General features: G+C 41.6%; 1 protein-coding gene across 1 annotated transcript in view; it reads right to left on the reverse strand.

Annotated features, from left to right (window-relative positions):
• Positions 1–23451, reverse strand: part of TDRD12 (tudor domain containing 12) — an 84045-nt gene that overhangs the window by 40425 nt on the left and 20169 nt on the right. The window contains exons 8-14 of the mRNA XM_059667046.1: positions 17036–17225; positions 16284–16376; positions 10236–10333; positions 9310–9386; positions 3932–4012; positions 2299–2359; positions 1842–1949 (exon numbers count right to left, since the gene is read on the reverse strand). Coding sequence (XP_059523029.1) covers positions 1842–1949; positions 2299–2359; positions 3932–4012; positions 9310–9386; positions 10236–10333; positions 16284–16376; positions 17036–17225 — 708 coding nt within the window. The remainder of the gene's footprint in view (positions 1–1841; positions 1950–2298; positions 2360–3931; positions 4013–9309; positions 9387–10235; positions 10334–16283; positions 16377–17035; positions 17226–23451) is intronic.

Genomic DNA, 23451 nt, shown 5'->3' on the forward strand with positions numbered 1-23451 from the left:
TTAACGCTCTCCAGCACAAGGATATGGCTTCTTGTCTAAATCTGCCGGTGCATCAACTTCACTTGTCAATCTTTTTAAAAACATGCCTTTATTTGCTTATTTTCTATATGACTGTTACTAAAACCTCCCAAATGTCCCGAGTTCTCCAGCCACATTGACACTATTTTCCAAAAGACGGATCTCATCAGTTATCTCCATGAAGTCCTGCTCCCAGGCCCTGAGCCCACGGAAATCAGGGCTGACTCCACTCTGCACCTTGTGCACAGCTGCCATCCTGGGGTCTCCCTGCTCCATCCCCCTCTTGTCTGCAACACACGCTGTCTTCTTTACTTTCTTGTGTTGGTGAACATGTTTCAGTTGCTTCTTGTCAAAGGGTGCAGAGGAAGTACATGTGAGGCTTTGCACATCTGAAAATGTCTTCATTCCCCCTCACACTTCGTTGATAGACCTCTAGGTTAGAAATAACTTATTAGAACTTTGGAGTCAGTGCTCCTCTGCTGTTACGTGAAGTCTGCAGCCATTCCGATTCATATCCTGCGTTTGGGACCAGATTCTTCTCCCTGGAATCCTTCACGGTCTCGGAATCCCTCCAGTTTAGATGCTTCGCAACAACATCTACTATCTTGTTCCTCCGTTGGGCTGGGCCTGTGATAGGTAAACTCCCTTAACTCAGGAAGTCTTATCTATTGAGTCTAGAAATTATTCATGTGTTACTGTTAGAATTGTCTGCCCTCTTCCCCCCTTTCTTTCTGGAAATTCCATTTCAGATATTGGACCTCAAGTTGACACTCAATTTCTCTTTTCCTCCCTATTTCCATCCGTTAGTCTTTTGTTCTACTTTCTGATTATTAGCTTTTCTCTCTCAAATCAACTATTGATTTTTATTTCTACAGTATGAATTTCTAATAACCTATTTTTTATTCTCTGTTCCTTTTCTATAGTGCCCTGTTATTGTCACATACATACAATATATACCTTATTTCTAAGGATATTTATTTTCTAATGTTTTCTTCTATTCTCTACACGGTTTATTTACATCCGTTTGCTTAGGTCTTACTTTTTTCCCTTCGGTGAGGGCTTTCCTCAAACACCTAACCATCCCTGACGCTCACCTGAGGGCAGAGCAAAGCTCAGCGCCATGTGTGAGCCCCATTACTGCGGAACTCGTAACGGGGCAGCAAGCAGATGTTTTTAGTGGGAGAATTTCAAACGGCACCATCTAAAGGTCATTCTCTAGGGCCATTCAGTTCCTTCCTTCTTCTTCCTGAGCAACTGGCTCTGGGTGTTTAGGAAACAGGGTGGGGAAGCTCACAACCCCCACCCACTTCACTCCTCCCTCGGGGTGTCGGCCACACTCTGCAGCCCAGAGCCTGTGGAAAGCTCTTGTCCACTAAAGACTTCGCTCTCATTCTAGTCGCCCTTGGGATTTTATTCTTTAAAAAAATATTTTAAAACTTTTTTTTTATCAAAAAAGGAAGTAAACATGTATGATCAATTTACTACGTAAAACAAAGGTCTATAAAGCAATTTTGCTAAGACGTATATCATAACCGTCCTGGCAACTCATTTCTTCCAAGTCCTTTCTACAGGCACTTTTGAGAACTTATTTCAGAAAAGCACTTACAGTTACACATGGTTTCTCCATAAAAGAATTAGTCACTTGTAAGAAGTTAGCCTGGACTTAAGAATAAATAAGAAATTAGTAACGGAGGCTTATAAGAGAATTTCAAAAGCAAAGAAATTATACAAATGTAAGTTCAGTAGAAGCTTTTATTAAAAATCCTTCCACCTTCGGGCAGGTCAGTACTCCTCCTCGAATTTGGTTTCAGGAGCACTTTTACCTTTTTCAGGTCTGCCGAAAGCGGCGCCGTGTCGATGGACAAGCAAGGCTCAATCTTGTTCCGGAGCACCGCAGAGGCCTGCTGTGCGCCCGCCTTCAGCTTCTGCAACTAGAGGACACACACGTCAGTCTGCCTGCGGTGTCAGCACAGGACACCAAGAACTTTATGGACATGAGAAAAGACAAGAGTTTGATTTCAATGTAAAAACCTAGGTGTATATGCTTATCAAAAACCATCAAAACTACCAAAATGAAAGGAAGATCTTCTAGTATCCCCACTCCCAAGAAGAACTATTCTCTAAAGCACTGACTCACTAGACAATTTCTAAAAGGATGTCTTCAGATAAAGTCTCCAACTGAAAGGGTTTCTCTTCTAATCTCAAGTATAGAGGGAGGAAGGAGAGGGATTTAAAAAGTAGTTTTCTTTCTTTTTTCACTTTTTTTAAGAGTTGTAATACCTGTTGCAGATCAGAGATTCCATCAGCTCTCAAAGGATCAGGATTTAAAAACTGCAATAATCTGTAAAATAGTTAAAAAGACAATTTGAAGGGAAAAAATTGTCTTTTTCTTGAGTTATTATTTTAATTCTTCTTGGGCAGAGGTAAACTTGTTCTGCTTTGCCTGTTCACTGTGTACAAAGGCCGCTGTGGTCAAGGCAGTCCCAGGCTTCCCCCGGCCCCACCCTGGGCCTCAGGCTGTGGACACAGAACTGCCAATCCCAGGCCACCTGCTGTGAGCCAGGAGAAAGGCTGCATGATCCCCAGGTCATCACAGTTCTAAACTATCCACCGTCTCCTTCCTTCTTTGCTGATGAACCCTGAACACCTCCAAGTCCCTGGAACCCATAGTGGACAGATGAAGTGCAATCAGTGGTTCTAAGTAAAGGGCACTCAGCCAAACAGGAGGTCAGACACAACCTTCTCATACAAAAGTACCAGGCCATGCAGCTGTCTCCGAGCTCCTTTGCTCAGCATAACAACAAAAGAAAGAAATGAGTTACATGGGCAACGCAAGGTCTTTTGTTCCACGGAAAGCGCCCACTGTGACACCACAGCTTTCAGGTGTTAGGGAGGCGGATGTCAATCCAGGTGTCGCTCCAGATCTGCAGGCTCCATGGCTGCCTCGGAGCTCCTGGCCTTGAAACACCCTGCGTAGCTTCTGCTGGATGAGGACGCACACCCCACAGGGTGGCTTCTGGGAAGCTGGGAGCCTGAAGGACTTCCACAGTCAACACCTCGCCCCAGTCATCTCAAGCTAATTAGCGAACAGCATGACCTGTACCCATTTCTGAACTGTCTTAAACTTTGTCACTCTGTTAGCTTCAGAGCAGCTGCAGTACTTGAAATGTAAAAGTGGTTTTACTTTATTTTTTCCATTGATTTTAGAGAGGGAGGGAGGGAAAGAGAGAAACATCAATATAGACTGGTTGCCTCCCACATGGATCACGACCGGGGATCGAACCCGCAACCTGGGAATCAAATCTGTGATCTTTAGGTGTACAGGATATTCGCCAACCAACTAAGCCACACTGGCCAAGGCTGTGAGAGTGTTTTTAGGCTGGTGTCGTAAGAAGTCTTAAAAGAAAGTATGAAAATATTTTGTGCATTAAACAAGTGTAAAATGAAGTTATTACTCTACTGTGAACAACTTGTAAGTAAATACTTTGTGAATCTGGCAGGACAAAGGAATAAAGATCCCCAGTTCCACACTGCAAATAATTAAACAGTTTCTCGAGCCAGTGATAAACCCATTTAACATAACAAAACTGGAAAGAAAGCAAACACCAACCTATATAAAATCTACAGCCCCAAAAGATCAACTATATCTAATTTATTTTGTTCACTTCACCAAAGAAAATCAAGACGGTGAGATAGGAAATGTGTATTTATATTGGAAGAGAACTTTAAACAGAAAAATATACGTTATGTAAAAGAAAAAACTAACTTCAAAGCCTAAAAAAGCCATTGTATGTATATTTTTAAATGGAAACAAAGATTTAAATTTATAATAAAATCATATGTAAATTCTTTTGCTTATAATTTTATCATAATTATTTCAATATAAAATTTAGGCGAAGAAAAAAATTCATACTTTACACAGCCATTCTTCTCATTGTATTCTTTCTTCTCAGCCAATCTGAGTGGTTTCTCATTTGACTTCTGACGTAAAGCACTAGAAATAAAAAAAAAACCATTTATTAAAGTTTATAAACCCAATCCTGAAAATATCTTTATTTCCTGGGAGAAAGTTTAAAAAGTACCACAGAGGAACAAGTTGATCTATTAGGTAAATTTATATGGGAACTGGAGCTGAGCCCCTCAAGTAGAAACACCATTTGACAGTTCTGGTGCCTGCCAAGAGGGAGTAAGCCCACCACAGCCCCTCTCCTGCTGACCACCAGGAACTCTGGATAAAGTACAAAACGACAGGGGTGAGACGTCAAAATGTGAAAAACAACCACAATCATGGAGAGTTTCCTAGATTTTTACCTTCCACTACAGCTTGGTGTTAAACTGAGGATGACCTGGGACGGTGTAGAGGATATAGATATAAAAATCTCAAGAGAAACCTCAAGCCAAAGAATGGGGAAGAGGAGCCTTCAACAAGCTGGGAATCCCAACTGACTTTCCCTCTTTTTCTCTCCTTGGCCTGCCCAAGACCAGCGCTGATCCATCGAGCTGCATGATGCAATGGCAACAGCAGTGTGGTCACCGGAATCCTGAGAGAAAACCTCCCCCTCCCTCTAGAGCAGTGGTTCTCAACCTTCCTAATGCCACGACCCTTTAATACAGTTCCTCACGTTGTGGTGACCCCCAACCATAAAATTATTTTCATTGCTACTTCATAACTATAATTTTGCTACTGTTATGAATTGTAATGTAAATATCTGATATGCAGGATGTATTTTCATTGTTACAAATTGAACATAATTAAAGCACAGTGATTAATCACAAAAACCATATGTCATTATATATGTGTTTTCCGATGGTCTTAGGCAACCCCTGTGAAAGGGTCGTTCGACCCCCAAAGGGGTCGCAACCCACAGGTTGAGAACCGCTGCTCTAGAGGAACTGGGAAACAAGTCTAAAGACTGTGTGAGGACAAGCTCCATTATTTTTCTCTCCCTTATTTCTATTGCTGTTTTGCTCCACAAGCGGTCCCAATCACACAGAACCACCCAGCAGTTTCTCCAAGAGAAATCATCTACCTGGTCAGAGGAACAGGGAGAGGGAGCAACAAGGAAAAAGTGAACGTGAGAAAAATCCTGGAAAAAGAGAGAAAGCCAGAGGGGAGAGGGGATCCCCTATTATTGCTAATGACCCAAAACACATCCCAAGCTCACTCCAAGTTGAACATATTCAGAACAGACCCAAAGCAGCAAACCAAAGACTTGGAGATTGAGCCAACATTGCAATCACCATCCACAGAAAGAAAGACAGAATTGAGGTTTGAACCTAAGGGAGTGGTTGACTTCGCACTAAAACAAATGAACATAACAACAGCAAAATTAATATTCTACAGAGGATTAAACAGAAACCAGAGCCTCACATCATAATATTCAAAATTCCAGGATATAATAAAAAATTACTCAACATGCAAAGAAGTAGGAAAATCAGGTTATTTGTCCTGGGAAAAGATAATCAACAAGTGCCAACCTCTAAGTGCGCAGAAGTGGGAATTATGAAGCAGTGGTTATAACCGTGCTCAAAAGAAAAGGAAAGGTGAGCACTCTTGAATGGGACAATAAAAGTTCTCAGCAAATAAATACAAACTATTAAAAAAAGAGAAAACTTTAGGACTAAAAAAAACCATAAAATAAAAATGTCATGGGTAGACTCAATAGCAGAATGAAGTCGATGTTGTGATAAAGAACCAACTAGAAATTAAGCATACACTGACTGAAATAAAGAATATTATACAGACACCCAACAGCAGACCAGAGGAGCGCAAGAATCAAGTCAAAGATTCGAAATGCGAAGAAGCAAAAAACACCCAACCGGAAAAGCAAAATGAAAAAAGAATCCGAAAATACGAAGATAGTGTAAGGAGCCTCTGGGACAGCTTCAAGCGCACCAACATCAGAATTACAGGGGTGCCAGAAGTTGAGAGAGAGCAAGATATTGAAAACCTATTTGAAGAAATAATGACAGAAAACTTCCCCCACCTGGTGAAAGAAATAGACCTACAGGTCCAGGAAGCGCAGAGAACCCCAAACAAAAGGAATCCAAAGAGGACCACACCAAGACACATCATAATTAAAATGCCAAGAGCAAACGACAAAGAGAGAATCTTAAAAGCAGCAAGAGAAAGAAAACTCAGTTACCTACAAGGGAATACCCATACGACTGTCAGCTGATTTCTCCACAGAAACTTTGCAGGCCAGAAGGGAATGGCAAGAAATATTCAAAGTGATGAATACCAAGAACCTACAACCAAGATTACTTTATCCAGCAAAGCTATCATTCAGAACGGAAGGTCAGATAAAGAGCTTCACAGATAAGGAAAAGCTAAAGGAGTTCATCACCACCAAACCAGGATTATATGAAATGCTGAAAGGTATCCTTTAAGAAGAGGAAGAGGAAGAAAAAGGTAAAGATACACATTATGAACAACAAATATGCATCTATCAACAAGTGAATCTAAGAATCAAGTGAATAAATAATCTGGTGATTATAATAGAATCGGGGGCATAGAAAGGGAATGGACTGACTATTCTTGGGGGGAAAGGGGTGTGGGAGATGCGGAAAGAGACTGGACAAAAATCGTGCACCTGTGGATGAGGACAGTGGGTGGGGAGTGAGGGCGGAGGGTGGAGCGGGAGCTGACAGGAGGGGAGTTATGGGGGGGGGGGGGGGAAGAGGAACAAATGTAATAATCTGAACAATAAAGATTTAATTAAAAAAATAAAAAAAGAATTATTAATTAGAAGAATTATTAAGCAACCAAAAAATTTTAGAAAAAATGAAGAGCCTCAGGGACCTTTTGGACAATATCGATATTTGTCTCATCAGTCTCAAAAAGAGAGGAGAAAGAGATGGGTGCAGAAAAAAATATTTACAGAACAGCTGCTGAATACTCCCGAAATTTGATAAAAGACACAAACCTACAAATAAAGAACACCAAGCACAAAAAACATGATAGAAAAAACACCAAGGCATATAATAATTAAACTGCTTACACCAGCCCACCCTGTGTGGCTCAGTGGTTGAGCGTCGACCTAGGAACCAGAAGGTCATGACTTGATTCCCGGTCAGGGCACATACCCAGGTTGTGGGCTCAATCCCCAGTGTGGGGCATGTAGGAGGCAACTGATCAATGATTCTCTCTCATCATTCATGTTTCTATTTCTCTCTCCTTCTCCTTTCCTCTCTGAAATCAATTAAAAAATATATATACTAGAGGCCTGGTGCACAAAATTTGTGCACTTGGGTTGTCCCTCAGGCTGGCCTGTGCCCTCTCACAGTCCAGGACCCCTCGGGGGATGTCCGACTGATGGCAGGGAATGGGCTTAAGCCGGCAGTTGGACATCCTTAGTGCTGTCGCAGAGGCGGGAGAGGTTCCACCACTGCTACTGCACTCATCAGCCATGAGCCTGGCTTCTGGCTGAGCGGTGCACCCCTGTGGGAGTGCACTGACCACCAGGGGGCATCTTCTGCATTGAGTGTCTGCCCCCTGGTGGTCAGTGTGCATCACAGCAACCGGTTGTTCCACCATTCAGTCAATCTGCATATTAGCCTTTTATTATATAGGAGATACATATATATATATATATATTTTTACAGGATATATATATTTTTTTTTAATTGCTCAAACCAGTAATAAGGAGAAAATTTTAAACAGTCAGAGGAAAAGGATCACAATATATTTTGCATTGGGAACAATGTGAGGAACCAGAATGTGGGGCAACATCTTTAAAAAATAGGGGGGAAAGGATTGTCAACCTAGAATTCTATACCTAGCAAATATATTTATTAAAAAAAAGAAGCTAAAATAATTTTGCTGACATACAAAAGATAAAAAATTTCATCACCAGCAGACCCACAATATAATTAATAGTAAAGAAAGTCCTTCAGGTAGAGAGAAAATGATACCAGATAGAAATCTGGATCTCCATAAAAAATGAAAAGCATTAATGGTAATTACTTAGGTAAATATTTAAGATTATTTTCTTATTATTTATTTAAATCTCTCTGAAAGATACTTTCAATACAAATGACTATAGAGCAGTGATGGCGAACCTATGACACGCGTGTCAGAGGTGACACGTGAACTCATTTTTTTGGTTGATTTTTCTTTGTTAAATGGCATTTAAATATATAAAATAAATATCAAAAATATAAGTCTTTGTTTTACTATGGTTGCAAATATCAAAAAATTTCTATATGTGACACGGCACCAAAGTTAAGTTAGGGTTTTTCAAAATGCTGACACGCCGAGCTCAAAAGGTTCGACATCACTGTTATAGAGTCTAGCATTTATAACAAATGTATAAAGTATATAAAAACATTGCATAAAGTCCAGGAGGAGAGAAATGGAAGCATACTATTTTGAGGTCTTACACTATCCATGAAGTGGTATATTACATCCTTTCTATGACTTCATTATTATCACTGACGTATGTTAGTGAGGATAGGGTTATAGTCAAAAGTCTTTGATACTCATCTTCAAGAAGATAACAAATCAACGTAACCAGTTTGGCTCAGTGGATAGAGTGTTGGCCTGCGGACTGAAAGGTCCCAGGTTAGATTCCGGTCAAGGGCATGTACCTTGGTTGCGGGCACATCTCCAGTAGGGAGTGTGCAGGAGGCAGCTGATTGATGTTTCTCTCTCATCGATGTTTCTAACTCTCTATCTCTCTTCCTTCATCTCTCTAAAAAGTCAATAAAAAATATTTAAAAAAAAAAAAAAAGAAGATAACAAACCATCCTTTGCTTTCCACCAACCTGTATTGCCATCTGGCCCACATTTGTCCATCCTTTACATCAAGGAAACTTCACTGAATCTGCTTTATGGAAACAACTTTATCTGACAAGGTAACAGGAGACTCTAGATCCACTACCAGTTTTTGGTCAACTGTGCTGCTAACCAGTTATCATAACATTTTTCTTTTAAATTAATATGTTTAACCAAAATTTCTAAGGCCAGTCTTTTTTTGAAAATGAATACTTTCTTATCATCAATCTCATACACTACATAAGACAATATTATACTTAAGTCTCTAGTTCAGGGGTGAGCAAACTTTTTGACTCGAGGGCCACAATGGGTTCTTAAACTGGACCGGAGGGCCAGAACAAAAGCATGGATGGAGTGTTTGTGTGAACTAATATAAATTCAAAGTAAACATCATTACATAAAAGGGTACGGTCTTTTTTTTTTTTTAGTTTTATTCATTTCAAACGGGCTGGATCCGGCCCGCGGGCCGTAGTTTGCCCACGGCTGCTTAATTACACTAAATTTTCAAATCATACCTGTCTGCTGGTATATCTGGATCAGCATATATGGTTATGCCTCTTTTTGTTGGCCAATACACTGAAGATTCAACACACTGTTAAAAAAAAAACAACACATTATTTTCAGAAAGAGTATATACGCTAGCAAAATATATATTCTTGATGAATCAAAATTCCATGAGGCCCTGGCCAGTGTGGTTCAGCTGGTGGGCATCATCCCATGCACTGAAAATTACATGGGAATAATTCTCATAAGCAACCATCCTAGATAATTTTCAGGCAACACAGATATAGAGAGACAAAAAACTGATTATATCATTGCTATAACCACTATATTGAAATATCCACATAGCAGGAGCTGACATTCCAGTATTTAAAATGTCCTGTAATAACTTTCACCTATATTGCCAAAGGGACTAGGACAGATTAGTCTTGCATTTAACTATTATAGTATCCCATAATCCCAGATTTTCACACGGTTGTTAAAATGAGGATAGCCCAGCTAGTGTTGCTCAGTGGTTGAGCATCAACCTTTGAACCAGGAAATCACAGATTGATTCCCAGTCAGGGCACATGCCCAGGTTGCAGGCTTGATTTCCCAGTGTGGAGTGTACAGGAGGGTGATCAATGAGTCTCTCTCATCACTGATGTTTCTATCTCTCTCTCCCTCTCCCTTCTTCTGTGAAATAAAAATATATTTTTTAAAATGAGGATAAATACCCCATTTTGTAGAGAGGCCACTAGGCCAAGAACAAAGTGAGAGCTGGCTGGAGTTTTTGTTCTTTTGAAATAGAGCAAACATGCAAACTATAATTCTTCATGAATGAAATTATCATAGCCAAAGATTTTTTAACAGAAAACATTTTTGGTTCCTAGATTTTAAAGAATATTCTAAAATTAACATTATGTGAAATTTATATTTAATGAACATTTAAAAACACAACCTTATTTACATCTTTTAAAGAGATGCACTGTTGTTTCTTTTCAGATATATTTTTAGGTGAACCAGGCAAGGAAGCCACTTTACATTTCATAGTTTTATCTGAAAAATAAAAATAGTGATAAAAGGTGTTAATAGGAAATACGACAAAAAGGATATTTTAAAAATATAATAAAATCTTAATGCATAAAATTATTATGGAATAGGGTTTTACATTAAATCTTACTTGAGGGAACTAAATTTTTTTAATTTAAATTCTTTATTGTTTAAAGTTTAAACAATTTATTGTTTATTGTTTAAATATGTCTCCTTTTCCCCCCACTGACCTCTCCCCGGCCACTCCCACCCCCAGCACATGCCCTCACCCTCCTACTGTCTGTCTCCATTGATTATGCTTATATGCATGCATACAAGTCCTTTGGTTGATCTCTTGAGAAAATTAAATTTAAAAATCTTGTTTCACCCTTCTTATTAGAAAATGCTTTAAAAACTCCTTTACACTGTCTTACTAAAAAGTAAACATAATTTATTGTCGTATCTTGGCATACTCTACTTTCCAAAGAGGGCCAGAACATGTCTCCCAACACACATGCTCTTCTTAAAATGTGATGTTGACACTTCCTCCCATGGAGAGATGGGCTCTATATTCCTTTCTGATGAGCCTGGGTGGGCTTGTAAACAACATGGAATTGGCGTTATGTGACTTCTAAAGCTACGTCACAAAAATGTCATGTACTGCGACTTGCTCTCCTGGATGCTTACTTCTGAAACCCAGCCACCATAGTTGTGAGGAAAGTCCAAGCAACCACATGAAAAGGCCACTATAGGTATTTCATTTGACAGCCCAAGTTGAAGTCCCAGGCAAAAGCCAGCAGCAACTGCCAGACATAGGACTTGAATAAATCTTCAAATGAATCGAACCATTAAGTTTCCACCAGCCTTTGAGTCTTCCCAGCCAAGGTCCCACACACTGTGAAACAGAGTTAAAGCCTTCCTCCTGTGCCCATACTGAATTCCTGACCACAGAATCCATGAGCATTACCAAATGGTTGTTTCACATCACTAAATACCATGTTTGTTATACAGCAACAACTGGAACACCAATTATAACTCAGTTCAGCAATGGTTGGAGGTCATAATTGTGCATTTCACTTCTTAATAGCATACTGGATAGAAAACATATTAGAAAACAAGCTGAATTTGAATAACCAGGAAGTGGCAAATATCTGAAGAAGACTCTTTCAAATATATTTATCCTCCAGGACTAAATCTGACTTTTGACAAGTGACAAAATTTGTTTAGTGAATAATATGGATAATTAAGCTGGGTAAAAATTAAGATGTGACTTCAAAGAAAAGAAAAACAAAAGAAATTCAACCCAGCAATCATTTATTAGAGTATTACCGAGCAATTCTGGGAAAATATTTACTCTAAGTATCAATAAGAGAAACACAAATTAAATTAAAAGGTATATCCTTGGCCGGTTTGGCTTAGTGGATAGAGTGTCAGCCCACAGACTGAAAGGTCCCGGGTTGGATTCTGGTCAAGAGCACAAACCTGGGTTTCAGGCTGGATCCCCAGACCCAGTGAGGGTGCATTCAGGAGGCAACCAATCGGTGTGTCTCTCTCACATTGTTGTTTCTCTTTACCTCTCCTCATCCCTTCCACTCTATCTAAAAATCAATGGAAAAAATATCCTCAGGTGAGGATTAAAAGAAAGAAGACAAGGTATACCTTTCACCTATTGAATAACACAGATCACTGAAATCACAAATTAGTTCGATGCCATCATAAATATAAAAAAAAACAGCACCTCACAAAGGTCTGCGAGGAGGTGGAGCGTCATACCAAAGGAAATGGAGATAAAACAGGAGTCTGAAAAGGACTCCTATATGAATCTATTGAAAATATCCAAGAGATAAAAGAAGAAATAGTATACATGAAACAAAACCGATGGATATGAAAAGACAGGCACCAGTCTTGGTGGATATAAAAAGAACCAGTAAAATTCTAAGCAGGAAGAAACAGTCATAAAATTGAAAACTCAAAAGATGAAGTAAATACTGAACTAGAAGCAAAGAGAAAAATGAAAATTTAAAGAATTAAATTAAGAAAACTTCTCAGAAATCAGTTCAGAGAAATTAAACATTCAAAAAAGAAGCTAAAAAAGGATAATTAAAAAAACTAATTTATGGCTAATAGTTTCAGGAAGAGAGGTAAGGAAAAAATCTTTCAAACATTAAAATTTAACACTTTTCAGAAATTCAGGTTAAACATGAATTCTGTCATTGAAAAATTCCAAGTGTTAATAAATGAATATTGAGACATCCACTCTTAAATACATTTTAAATAAACTACAGAATATCAAGATAAAGAGAAAATCTAAAAAGTCAATCAACAGGACATAATAAGAACTTACAAAAGAATAATCAACAGAGTCAGAGATCAGAAAAAAAAATTTTTTTTAAATCCTCACCTGAGGATGTTTTTAATTGATTTTAGAGAAAAGAGGAAGGGGGAAAGAGAAACATCAAGTTCCTCCCATATGCTCCCTGACTAGGGATCAAACCCACAATCTAGGTTATGTGACCTGAATGGAATTCGAACTAATAGTTAATAGTATAAACTATTAACATATGTACTTGAGGAAAAAGTAAAATAAACCAGTAGTGCAGTAATAATACTAATAATACTAATAACCAACATTTACTTAGTGTTATTGTGTATCAACATATTCTGTATGTTCATTGCAGCATTATTTACAATAGCCAAGATCTTGGAAGCAGCCCAAGTGCCCATCAGTAGGTGAGCAGATAAAAAAGCTGTGGTACACTTATACAATGGAATACACTTATACAATGGACTACTACTCCGCCATAAAAAAGGAAATCTTACCTCTTGCAACAGCATACATATTTAACAACAATAAATGTACATGGCTTTTTACAAAATCATAGGTAGCACTTATAATAGGAGAAATGGAAACTAATCTAAGATACTATATTTTATTTGCAGACTGAAAAAAACTCAAAGACTTGGAATACTCTCTGCTAGTGAGGCTGTGAGCAAAAATAGGCACAATCTCCCTTGATTCCCAGTGGGACTCCAGGATGATATGGCACCTATGCACAAGCACCTGGAAACTATATATATATATATATATATGCCTAGGTGACCGTTAAGACCAAACAACCAGAATGACCAGATGACCGGCCGGTAGCTATGGTGCACACTGACCCAGACCTTGCTGCTGGGGCCCTGACAGCCACGAATCTGGTTCACCTGCACCCCAGACCCAGACAGGAGGGAGGAGGGAGCTCAATTCCTCATGGAGCATCCAGCCAACCTCCCGCAGTCCCTCCCCCTGGCAGGCAGGCCCCCGATTGGCCCCAATCGCCAGCCAGGCGGAGGGACCCCACTCGTGCAAGAAATTTGTGCACTGGGCCTCTAGTGTTCTAATAAAATCATCCTTTAACCCAGAAGTCCTTTTTTTTAGAAATCTATATAGGAGATGAATCACCACAAATATAAAATAATACACTGGGAAAAACTGTATACTCACGGGGAAAAACAAAACAAAACTTTGACTATTTTGTGGGGGTTTTTCTTTTTACTGCACTTATTTATGGTTAACAAAATTATACAGGTTTCAGGTGCACAATTCCACAACATATCCTCTGTGCACTGTGTGTGTGTGTTCACCACCCAAGTCAAGTCTCCTTCCATCACCATTTATTCCCTTTACCCTCCTCCACCTCCCCACCTTTCCATCCACTCCCGCAGCAATCATCACCCTGTTGTCCATGTCCATGAGTTTTTTCTTTTTGTTTTGCTCAATCCCTCCACCCCCACCACCTAGCCCCGCACCCCTCACCCTGAAGCAGTTAGTCTGCTCTCTATGAATCTGTCTCAATTTTGCTTGTTAGTTCATTTTGTTCATTAGATTCCACATATGAGTGAAATCATATGGTACTTGCCACCTTTCTCTGACTGGCTTATTTCACTTAGCATAATGTTCTCCAGGTCCATCCATGCTGTCACAAAGGGTAACGGTTTCTTCCTTTTTATGGCAGAGTAGTATTCCATTGTGTAAATGTACCACAGCTTTTTTTCCACTCACCTACTGATCGACACTTGAGCTGCTTCCATATCTCGGTTATTGTAAATAACACTGCAATACATAGGAGTACAAATATTCTCTTAAATTAATGTTTTGGGTTTCTTTTGGAAAAATTCCCAGAAGTGGAATAACTAGGTCATAAGGCAGTTCCACTTTTAATTTTTAAAAAATATTTATTGATTGATTTCAGAGAGGAAGGGAGAGGGGGATAGAAACATCAATGATGAGAATCATCAATCAGCTGCCTCCTGCATGTCCCCCAATTGGGATCAAGCCCACAACTTGGGCATGTGCCCTGACTGGGAATCGAACCATGACCTCCCGGTTCATAAGTCATGCTGGCCGGGCTAATAATTTTGTTTTTACATGACAATCCAATAAAATCTCACATTTTGTTTACCATCAACTTTTTCCTTTTCAAAGACATGCATAGTTGATTCCAACACTGACGTAATACAGAACAACAGGAAATAATGACTGTCCAGCAATCTGGGGCTACTTAAAATAATAATGGGAAGCTGTGCAATGATTAAACACGATGTAAATGCCTTGTATTGTTCCTGTTCCAATGAAAATGAAAGAAACACAAATGGAAAGCATACATTCCCACCAGAGGCTCCTTTTAGCGGGAATTCTCATTCAGGGCCCCTACAGGAGGCAGATCAGCGTCTGGGGCAGGCCACAGGCGCTATGCCATGTGAACTCCGTACATGAATGACCCACCTAACCAATTCAGTGCGACAGAAATAATGCCTCCCCACCTCACAGAGGCGGCAGTGGGACTGATATTCCAATAGTCTCATTGTCAGAGCCCATATCCTTAAACCCATGTTATACTGGACACATTTGACCTAGAAAGAAGTTCAGCCATTTATTAAGTGAAAAACACTACACAGAGATATATATGGTAGGATCCCACTACTGGAAAATAAAAAATTGTATTCACACCCTCACATCTGGAAAACTTTGGAAAAAATGACTGTAAAATTTTAATAAGTAGGTATAAAAATGACAGGTGTTGGAAATTTTAATTATCTACATTTTTCTATGATGAACATTACCAAACTAATTAAAAATAATTTTAAGTATAGGGAATATTTTAGTTGACTAAAGCTTTAACTTAGTTGAGTAGTTGAGGTTTACTATGGATGCATATGAAATAGTATATCCATATAAATATTATATACACCCAATGTAGTAGCAAAATTGTGCAGGAATTACCACAGGGGTGAGCCAAGCATCAAAGATGCTGGCAGATTTCACCCATGTCCAACAATTTCCATTAATTTAATATCTTGAAGATATGAAATTAAAGACTGGGTATTTCTGTCCTCAGAAAGGTCTCTTTCTTATTTTTATGCATCCTATTACTTAAAATAAAAATCAATCATATATACATATGTATACTCTGAAGATAAATAATAATCACGCCGTAACCGGTTTGGCTCAGTGGATAGAGCGTCGGCCTGCGGACTGAAAGGTCCCAGGTTCGATTCCGGACAAGGGCATGTACCTTGGTTGCGGGCACATCCCCAGTAGGGGGTGTGCAGGAGGCAGCTGATCGATGTTTCTCTCTCATCGATGTTTCTAACTCTCTATCTCTCTCCCTTCCTCTCTGTAAAATCAATAAATTATATAAAATCATCATCATCATCATCGTATCACTGATCTATATCTGGGCTGGAATAAATCAGTCCTACATGAACGAGTGCCTGTTATGCTCCTTACATTATAATCAAATCCAGTAAGTATGGATTGAGCATCGAGTTAATTTGCAAGGCAAATTATCTTTGTCAGCAAGACATCACAAACTGGTTCCATTAGATTAAGAAAAGAGAGAATTACCATAGCCCTTCTAAACAACCCTTATTTTCTTCAGACCATTCAGAGAGTTGTTTTATGCTCCTCTGAAATGAAGCAAGTAGAACTTACCCAGGATAGTAGCTGTTGGCCCTGGATCACTCACAACACGCTTGGGCCACAAATGCTGGAGAGACTGCGCCAGAAAAGTTAAACCATGTGACTCTGACAGAAATAATATATTTCAGGATTAAAGCATGAAATTAAACCCAAAATACAAATGTGAATTCTTTTACATATTCTGCTCTCGCTTTTACTAATGAGGTTATAGGTGACATGACTCCGCAGCAGGGAACTATGTGAAGGACTTAAGAAAACTGGATGTGGAAACAGATGAAGTGTTTCCATTGTCCATGCCTGACTTTTCCCATATGTTCATGCTATTAACTAGTTCTTTTAAAAGTATCTAAAACTGTCAACAAACAAAACCTTGTTTTGATAGTATCTCTGAAATATGAACACATGGACAGACTCCTGAAAACATAATTCCACGTTAACAAGAAATTGAGAATAGTTTTTTCCTGTGCTCATAAAAACGAACTGTAGCAGCTTTAGGACCTCAAAACTTGTAACACACTCACTAGGTATACAATTAAAATACTAAATTCAGAGTTCAAGTCACTGTCTCTGTACAGAGAAACATCTATACAACAACTTATATCAAAACACTAAAATTCAGGTGGGGGGAGGGGAGAACTAGAAGGGGTCAATGGGGGGAAAAGGGAGACATATGTAATACTTTCAACAATAAAGATTAAAAAAAACCACTAAGATCCCTATAAATAAGACAGTTTAAGAAAGCATATTGGTGAGGAGCTACTCACTTTCCATTCCTTGAGAATCTTTTCCTTGCAAAAACATTGGCCAAAGACTAAGTGCTGGATTGAGTTTATTGGGAAAGGAGGCTGACTTTATACTCAATCTTGGTTTCTCTAAAGAATCAAGGTTTTTATTCTCCATGGGTGATACATAACAAGCGAAGTTCTTTGCAACCAGATCATCATTAACACAAACCTGTACAATTTTAAACATTTTATGAATTATGAGACAAATATAGTCAAATGACTATTCAGAAAATATTCCAAACCTAACCACAATTTTGATCCTCAGAAAAATTATTTTATAAAACATAATTTGATAGAACTTGATCTCTTGATTGCTGCACTGGTAATGATGAACCAAATATTTCTGACCATTCTTCCTGATAAGAAAAACAGTAAGAATCTGTATGAAATACAAAAACAAAATATTCTTAAAAGCACTGAAGAGCTAACATAACTTTGCCATGCAAAGATCTTGGGTAGGGGGGGTAGGGGGAAGACAAAATACAAATCATAGAAGGAAAAACTGATAAATCAGACCTTATCAAAATTTAAAATTTCTGCTCTTAAAAACATACTGTTAAGAACAATCCAAAGATAGGAAGAAAATATTTCTACCCCTGGCCGGTGGTGCACCAGAAGGTTCAATTCCTGGTCAGGGCACATGCCCAGGTTGTGGGCTTGATCCCCAGCAGGGGTTGTGCAGGAGGCAGCTGTTCAATGCTTTGCTCCCACATCAATGTTTCTCTCTCCCTCTCCCTCCATCTCTCTCTAAAAAAGAAAATCAATAAAATTTAAAAATATATATTTCTAAATAACATATCTGGATGGATGTGTATCCAAAACATATAAAGAACTCTCAAAACTCGATAAAAAGAAAACAAACAACCCATAAAGAATGGGTGGAAGATAGTAATCAAAGCAGCATGGGGAAGCACACTGTGAAGTGTATAATTGACCACTGTGCTGTACATCTGAACTAATGCAATTCTGAATGTAAACTGTAAAAAATTGTATTTAACAGTATGGTACTGGCATAAAACAGACACATAGATCAGTGAAATAGAATAGAGAGTCCAGAAATAAGCCCACACATATATAGTCAGTTAATTTATGACAAAGGGGCCAAGAATATACAACAGAGAAAGGACAGTCTTTTCAGTAAATAGTACTGGGAAAACTGGACCACTACCTTACGCCATACACAAAATTAACTCAAAGATGGATTGAGGACTTGATTATAAGACCTCAAATTATTAAAATTCATAGAAGAAAAAACTCTAGGTGGTAAGCTCTTTGACATAAATCTTGACGATGATTTTTTTAATTTGATACCTGTTGGCATCAAAGAAAACAAAAGCAAAAATAAACAAGTGGTACTACATCAAACTAAGAAGCTTCTGCACAACAAAGAAAACCATCAACAAAATGAAAAGGCGACCTATTGAATGGGAGAACATGTCGGCAAATCATATATCTGGTAAGGAATTAGTATCCAGAACATATAAAGAACTCATATAACTCACCAGCAAAAGAACAAACAATCCAAATAAAAAATGGGCGATGTGAAGACATGTTTCCACAGGAGACAGACAGATGGCCAACAGGTACACGAAAAGATGCTCAACATCACTAATCACAGGGAAATGCAAATTTAAACCACAAAGAGATACCACTATTCATCTATAAGAATGACCATGCAAGTGTTGAAGAAAATGTGGAGGAAGTGGAACTCTCAGACACTGCTGAGGGGATTTTATTTTTTTTTTAAATTAAATCTTTATTGTTCAGATTATTACATTTGTTCCTCTTTTTTCCCCCCCATATCTCCCCTCCTCCCAGTTCCCGCCCCACCCTCCGCCCTCACTCCCCACCCACTGTCCTCATCCATAGGTGCACGATTTTTGTCCAGTCTCTTCCCGCATCTCCCACACCCCCTTTCCCCCCCAAGAATAGTCAGTCCATTCCCTTTCTATGTCCCTGATTCTATTATAATCACCAGTTCATTCTGTTCATCAGATTATTTATTCACTTGATTCTTAGATTCACTTGTTGATAGATGCATATTTGTTGTTCATAATTTGTATCTTTACCTTTTTCTTCCTCTTCCTCTTCTTAAAGGATACCTTTCAGCATTTCATATAATCCTGGTTTGGTGGTGATGAACTCCTTTAGCTTTTCCTTATCTGTGAAGCTCTTTATCTGACCTTCAATTCTGAATGATAGCTTTGCTGGATAAAGTAATCTTGGTTGTAGGTTCTTGGTATTCATCACTTTGAATATTTCTTGCCACTCCCTTCTGGCCTGCAAAGTTTCTGTTGAGAAATCAGCTGACAGTCGAATGGGTATTCCCTTATAGGTAACTGAGTTTCTTTCTCTTGCTGTTTTTAAGATTCTCTCTTTATCTTTTGCTCTTGGCATTTTAATTATGATGTGTCTTGGTGTGGTCCTCTTTGGATTCCTTTTGTTTGGGGTTCTCCGCGCTTCTTGGACCTGTAAGTCCATTTCTTTCACCAGGTGGGGGAAGTTTTCTGTCATTATTTCTTCAAATAGGTTTTCAATATCTTGCTCTCTCTCATCTTCTGGCACCCCTATAATTCTGATGTTGGTACGCTTGAAGCTGTCCCAGAGGCTCCTTACACTATCCTCGCATTTTTGGATTCTTTTTTCATTTTGCTTTTCCGGTTGGGTGTTTTTTGCTTCCTCGCATTTCAAATCATTGACTTGATTCTTGCGCTCCTCTGGTCTGCTGTCGGGCGTCTGTATAATATTCGTTATTTCAGTCCGTGTATGCTTAATTTCTAGTTGGTTCCCCAACATAACATCGAGGGTCTCATTAGTTTTCTTGTAGATCTCATTAAGTTTATCGGCGGCTTCTAAACAGTTCTTGAGAGACCTTAAAAGTGTGGTTCTGAACTCTATATCTTCCATTGACAATTTTGTCCTGTTTCTTTGTCTCCGCATTTTGTTATGCTTCCTTGGTGCACCCCCTAGTGGTCTTTGTTTGCAGTCTTATAGTTAAACCTTGATTGTTGTAGCGAATTCCAGGGAGGGTTTGACCTCCAGGCCAAGTGGCTATCTGCTGAGGGGATTTTAAATGATCAACCACTTTGGAAAACAATTTGATAGTCTTTTTTTTTTTTAATCCTCACCCGAGGATATTTTTTCCATTGATTTTTAGAGATTGGGAGGGAAGGCAGGAGAGGGAGAGATAGAAACATCAATATGAGAGACACACATCAATTCGTTGCCTCCAGCACGTGCCCCAATCCTTCGGTGCACAGACTGACACTCTACCAGTGAGCCACACCGGCCAACGCTTTGGTAGTCTCTTAATACCTACTATCCAGAAATTAAAGGATAGGTCCACAGGAAGTCTTGTACATGAATATTCATAGCAGTTTTATTTGTAATTACCCAAACTAGTCACAACTGAAATGTCCATCAACAAGTGAACAGATAAACACACAAGTATATCCAGACAAAAACAATTCCTTTGCTTTTGACAATAAAAGGAACAACATGGCCGAAACCGGTTTGGCTCAGTGGATAGAGCGTCGGCCTGTGGACTGAGAGGTCCCAGATTCGATTCCAGTCAAGGGCATGTACCTGGATTGCGGGCATATCCCCAGTGGGAGATGTGCAGGAGGCAGCTGATCGATGATTCTCTCTCATCAATGTTTCTAACTCTCTATCTCTCTCCCTTCCTCTCTGTAAAAAATCAATAAAATATATATTTTAAAAAAAAAAAGGAACAACATGGATGGTATCTATACTAATAAAAGAGAAAAATGGTAATTGGCGTACGGCGATACCCTTTTCATTGGCTAATCAGGGCTATATGCAAATTAACTGCCAACAAGGTGGCGGTTAATTTGCATATGTAGGCACAATGCCGGGAGGCAGAAGGGAAAGCAGGAAGAAGCCCCCTGCCACTGACAGTGATCAGAAACCCAGGGGGGAGCTAAGAGTTGGGGGGCAGGGCAAAGGCGGCCCTGGGGCCGCCTTTGCCCTGCCCCCCAGCCATGATCGGAGAATCAGGCGCCTTTGCCGCCCTGGCCAGTGATAGCAGGAAGTAGGGGTGGAGCCAGCGATGGGAGCTGGACACGGTCGAAGCTGGCAGTCCCGGGAGCTAGGGGTCCCTTGCCTGGACCTAAAGCGGAGCCCACGATCGCGGGGCCACTGCAGCTGCGGGTCCCCGCTGCCCGGGCCGGACGCCTCAGCCAGAGGCGTTAGGCCTGGGCAGGGGCGGAGCCTGCAACCGCGGGGAGCTGGGGGTCCCCTGCCCAGGCCTGACACCTCTGCCGGAGGCCTCAGGCCTGGTCAAGGGGCCGATCCGGTGATTGGTGATCGGAGGGTGATGAGGGTCAACTCCTCTGGCCAAGGCATCAGGCCTGGGCGGGGGACTGATCCGGGGATTGGGGGGATATGATGGTCCCCTTGCCCAGGCCTGAAGCCTGGGTCAGAGGCGTCAGGCTTGGGCGGGGGGTGGAGCAAGCGATCAGAGGGAGATGGGGGTCCCCTGCCCAGGCATGATTCCTGGGCCAGAGGCCTCAGGCCTGGGCGGGGGCCAGAGCCAGTGATCGGGGGGAGATGGGGGGCCCCTGTCCAAGCCTGACACCTCTGGCGGAGGCGTCAGGCCTGGGCAAGGGGCTGATCAGGCGATTGGAGGGTGATGGGGGTCTACGCCTCTGGCTGAGGCATCAGGCCTGGGCAAGGGGCAGAGCCAGCAATCGGACGGGTCTGGGGGTCCCCTGCCCAGGCCTGATGCCTGGGCCAGAGGCATCAGGCCTGGGCTGGGGGCAGAACCAGTGATGGGGGGAAATGAGGGTCCCCTGCCCAGGCCTGACACCTCTGTCAGAGGCGTCAGGCCTGGGCAAGGGGCCGATCCTGCGATTGGAGGGTGATGGGGGTCAACGCCTGAGGGCTCCCAGTATGTGAGAGGGGGCAGGCTGGGCTGAGGGACACTCCCCCCCCCCCCACACACACACACCCAGTGCACGAATTTCGTGCACCGGGCCCCTAGTTCTATCTAATAAAAGAGAAATATGGTAATTAGCGTACAACCGCTACCCTTCCCATTGGCTAATCAGGGCAATATACAAATTAACTGCCAGCCAAGATGGCGGCTGGCAGCCAGGCAGCTTAAAGCGAACATGAGGCTTGCTTGCTTCAGTGACGGAGGGCTCCAACGTTCCCTGCCTGACGCTGCCGGCCTCTGAGCTGCAACTCTAAGCAACTATGTTTCAAATATAGAAGCTAAACAAAACCCCAGAAACCTGCTTTAGTCCCCAGGGCTTCAGCCAGCAGGATCACAACATTGTTTCAAATATAGAAGGTAAACAAAGGCCAGAAACTTGCTTTCAGCAGCGGAGGCCTAAGAGCTGGAGCCAAGCCTCAAAGCTAAAGCTGGCCCAGAATAAAAAATAAAAGAAAAGAAAACAAGGAGCGGATGGGAGCTTCAGTCACCCCCAGCCTGCAAACAGCCCTCAGCCCCTCACCCAGACTGGCCAGGCACCCCAGTTGGGACCCCCCACCCTGAAGGGTGTGTGACCAGCTGCAAACAGCCATCATCCCCTCACCCAGGCTGGCCAGGCACCCCAGTGGGGACCCCCACCCTGATCCAGGACACCCTCCAGGGCAAACCAGCCAGCACCCACCCGTGCACCAGGCCTCTATCCTATATAGTAAAAGGGTAATATGCCTCCCAGCACAGGGATCAGCGGAGCCAAGAGGCCTCCCGGCACCAGGTTCAGCGTGACAGGGGGCAGCGCCCAAACCCCCTGATCGGCCCTGCTCTGTGTGTGACAGGGGGCGGTGCCCCAACTTCCCTATCGGCCCTACTCTGTGAGTGACAGGGGGAGCTCCTCAACCCCCTGATCGGCCCTGCTTTGTGCGTGACAGGGGGGAGCTCCCCAACCCCCTGATGGGCCCTGCTCTGTGCGTGACAGGGTACAGAGCCCCAACCCCCCTGTTGGGCCCTGCTCTGTGCGTGACAGGGGGCAGCGCCCCAACCCTCTGATTGGCCCTGCTCTGTGCGTGACAGGGTACGGAGCCCCAACCCCCCTGATGGGCCCTGCTCTGTGTGTGACACGGGGCAGCGCCCCAACCCCGATTGGCCCTGCTCTGTGCGTGACAGGGGGTGACACCGCAACCTCCCCATCTACCCTGCCTTGAGTGTGACAGGGGGCGGTGCCCCAACCCCCCAATCGGCCCTACCCTGAGCGTGACTGAGGGTGGCATCGCAACCACCCAATCCGCCCTGCTCTGTGCATGACAGGGGGTGGCGCCCCAACTCCCCAATCGGCCCTGCTCTGAGCCCGACCAGGGGCTGCACCTAGGGATTGGGCCTGTCCTCTGCCACCCGGGAGCAGGCCTAAGCCAGCAGGTCGTTATCTCCCAAGGGGTCCCAGACTGCG

This window comes from Myotis daubentonii, chromosome 15 (genome assembly GCF_963259705.1).
Source record: "Myotis daubentonii chromosome 15, mMyoDau2.1, whole genome shotgun sequence".
NCBI lineage: Eukaryota > Metazoa > Chordata > Mammalia > Chiroptera > Vespertilionidae > Myotis > Myotis daubentonii.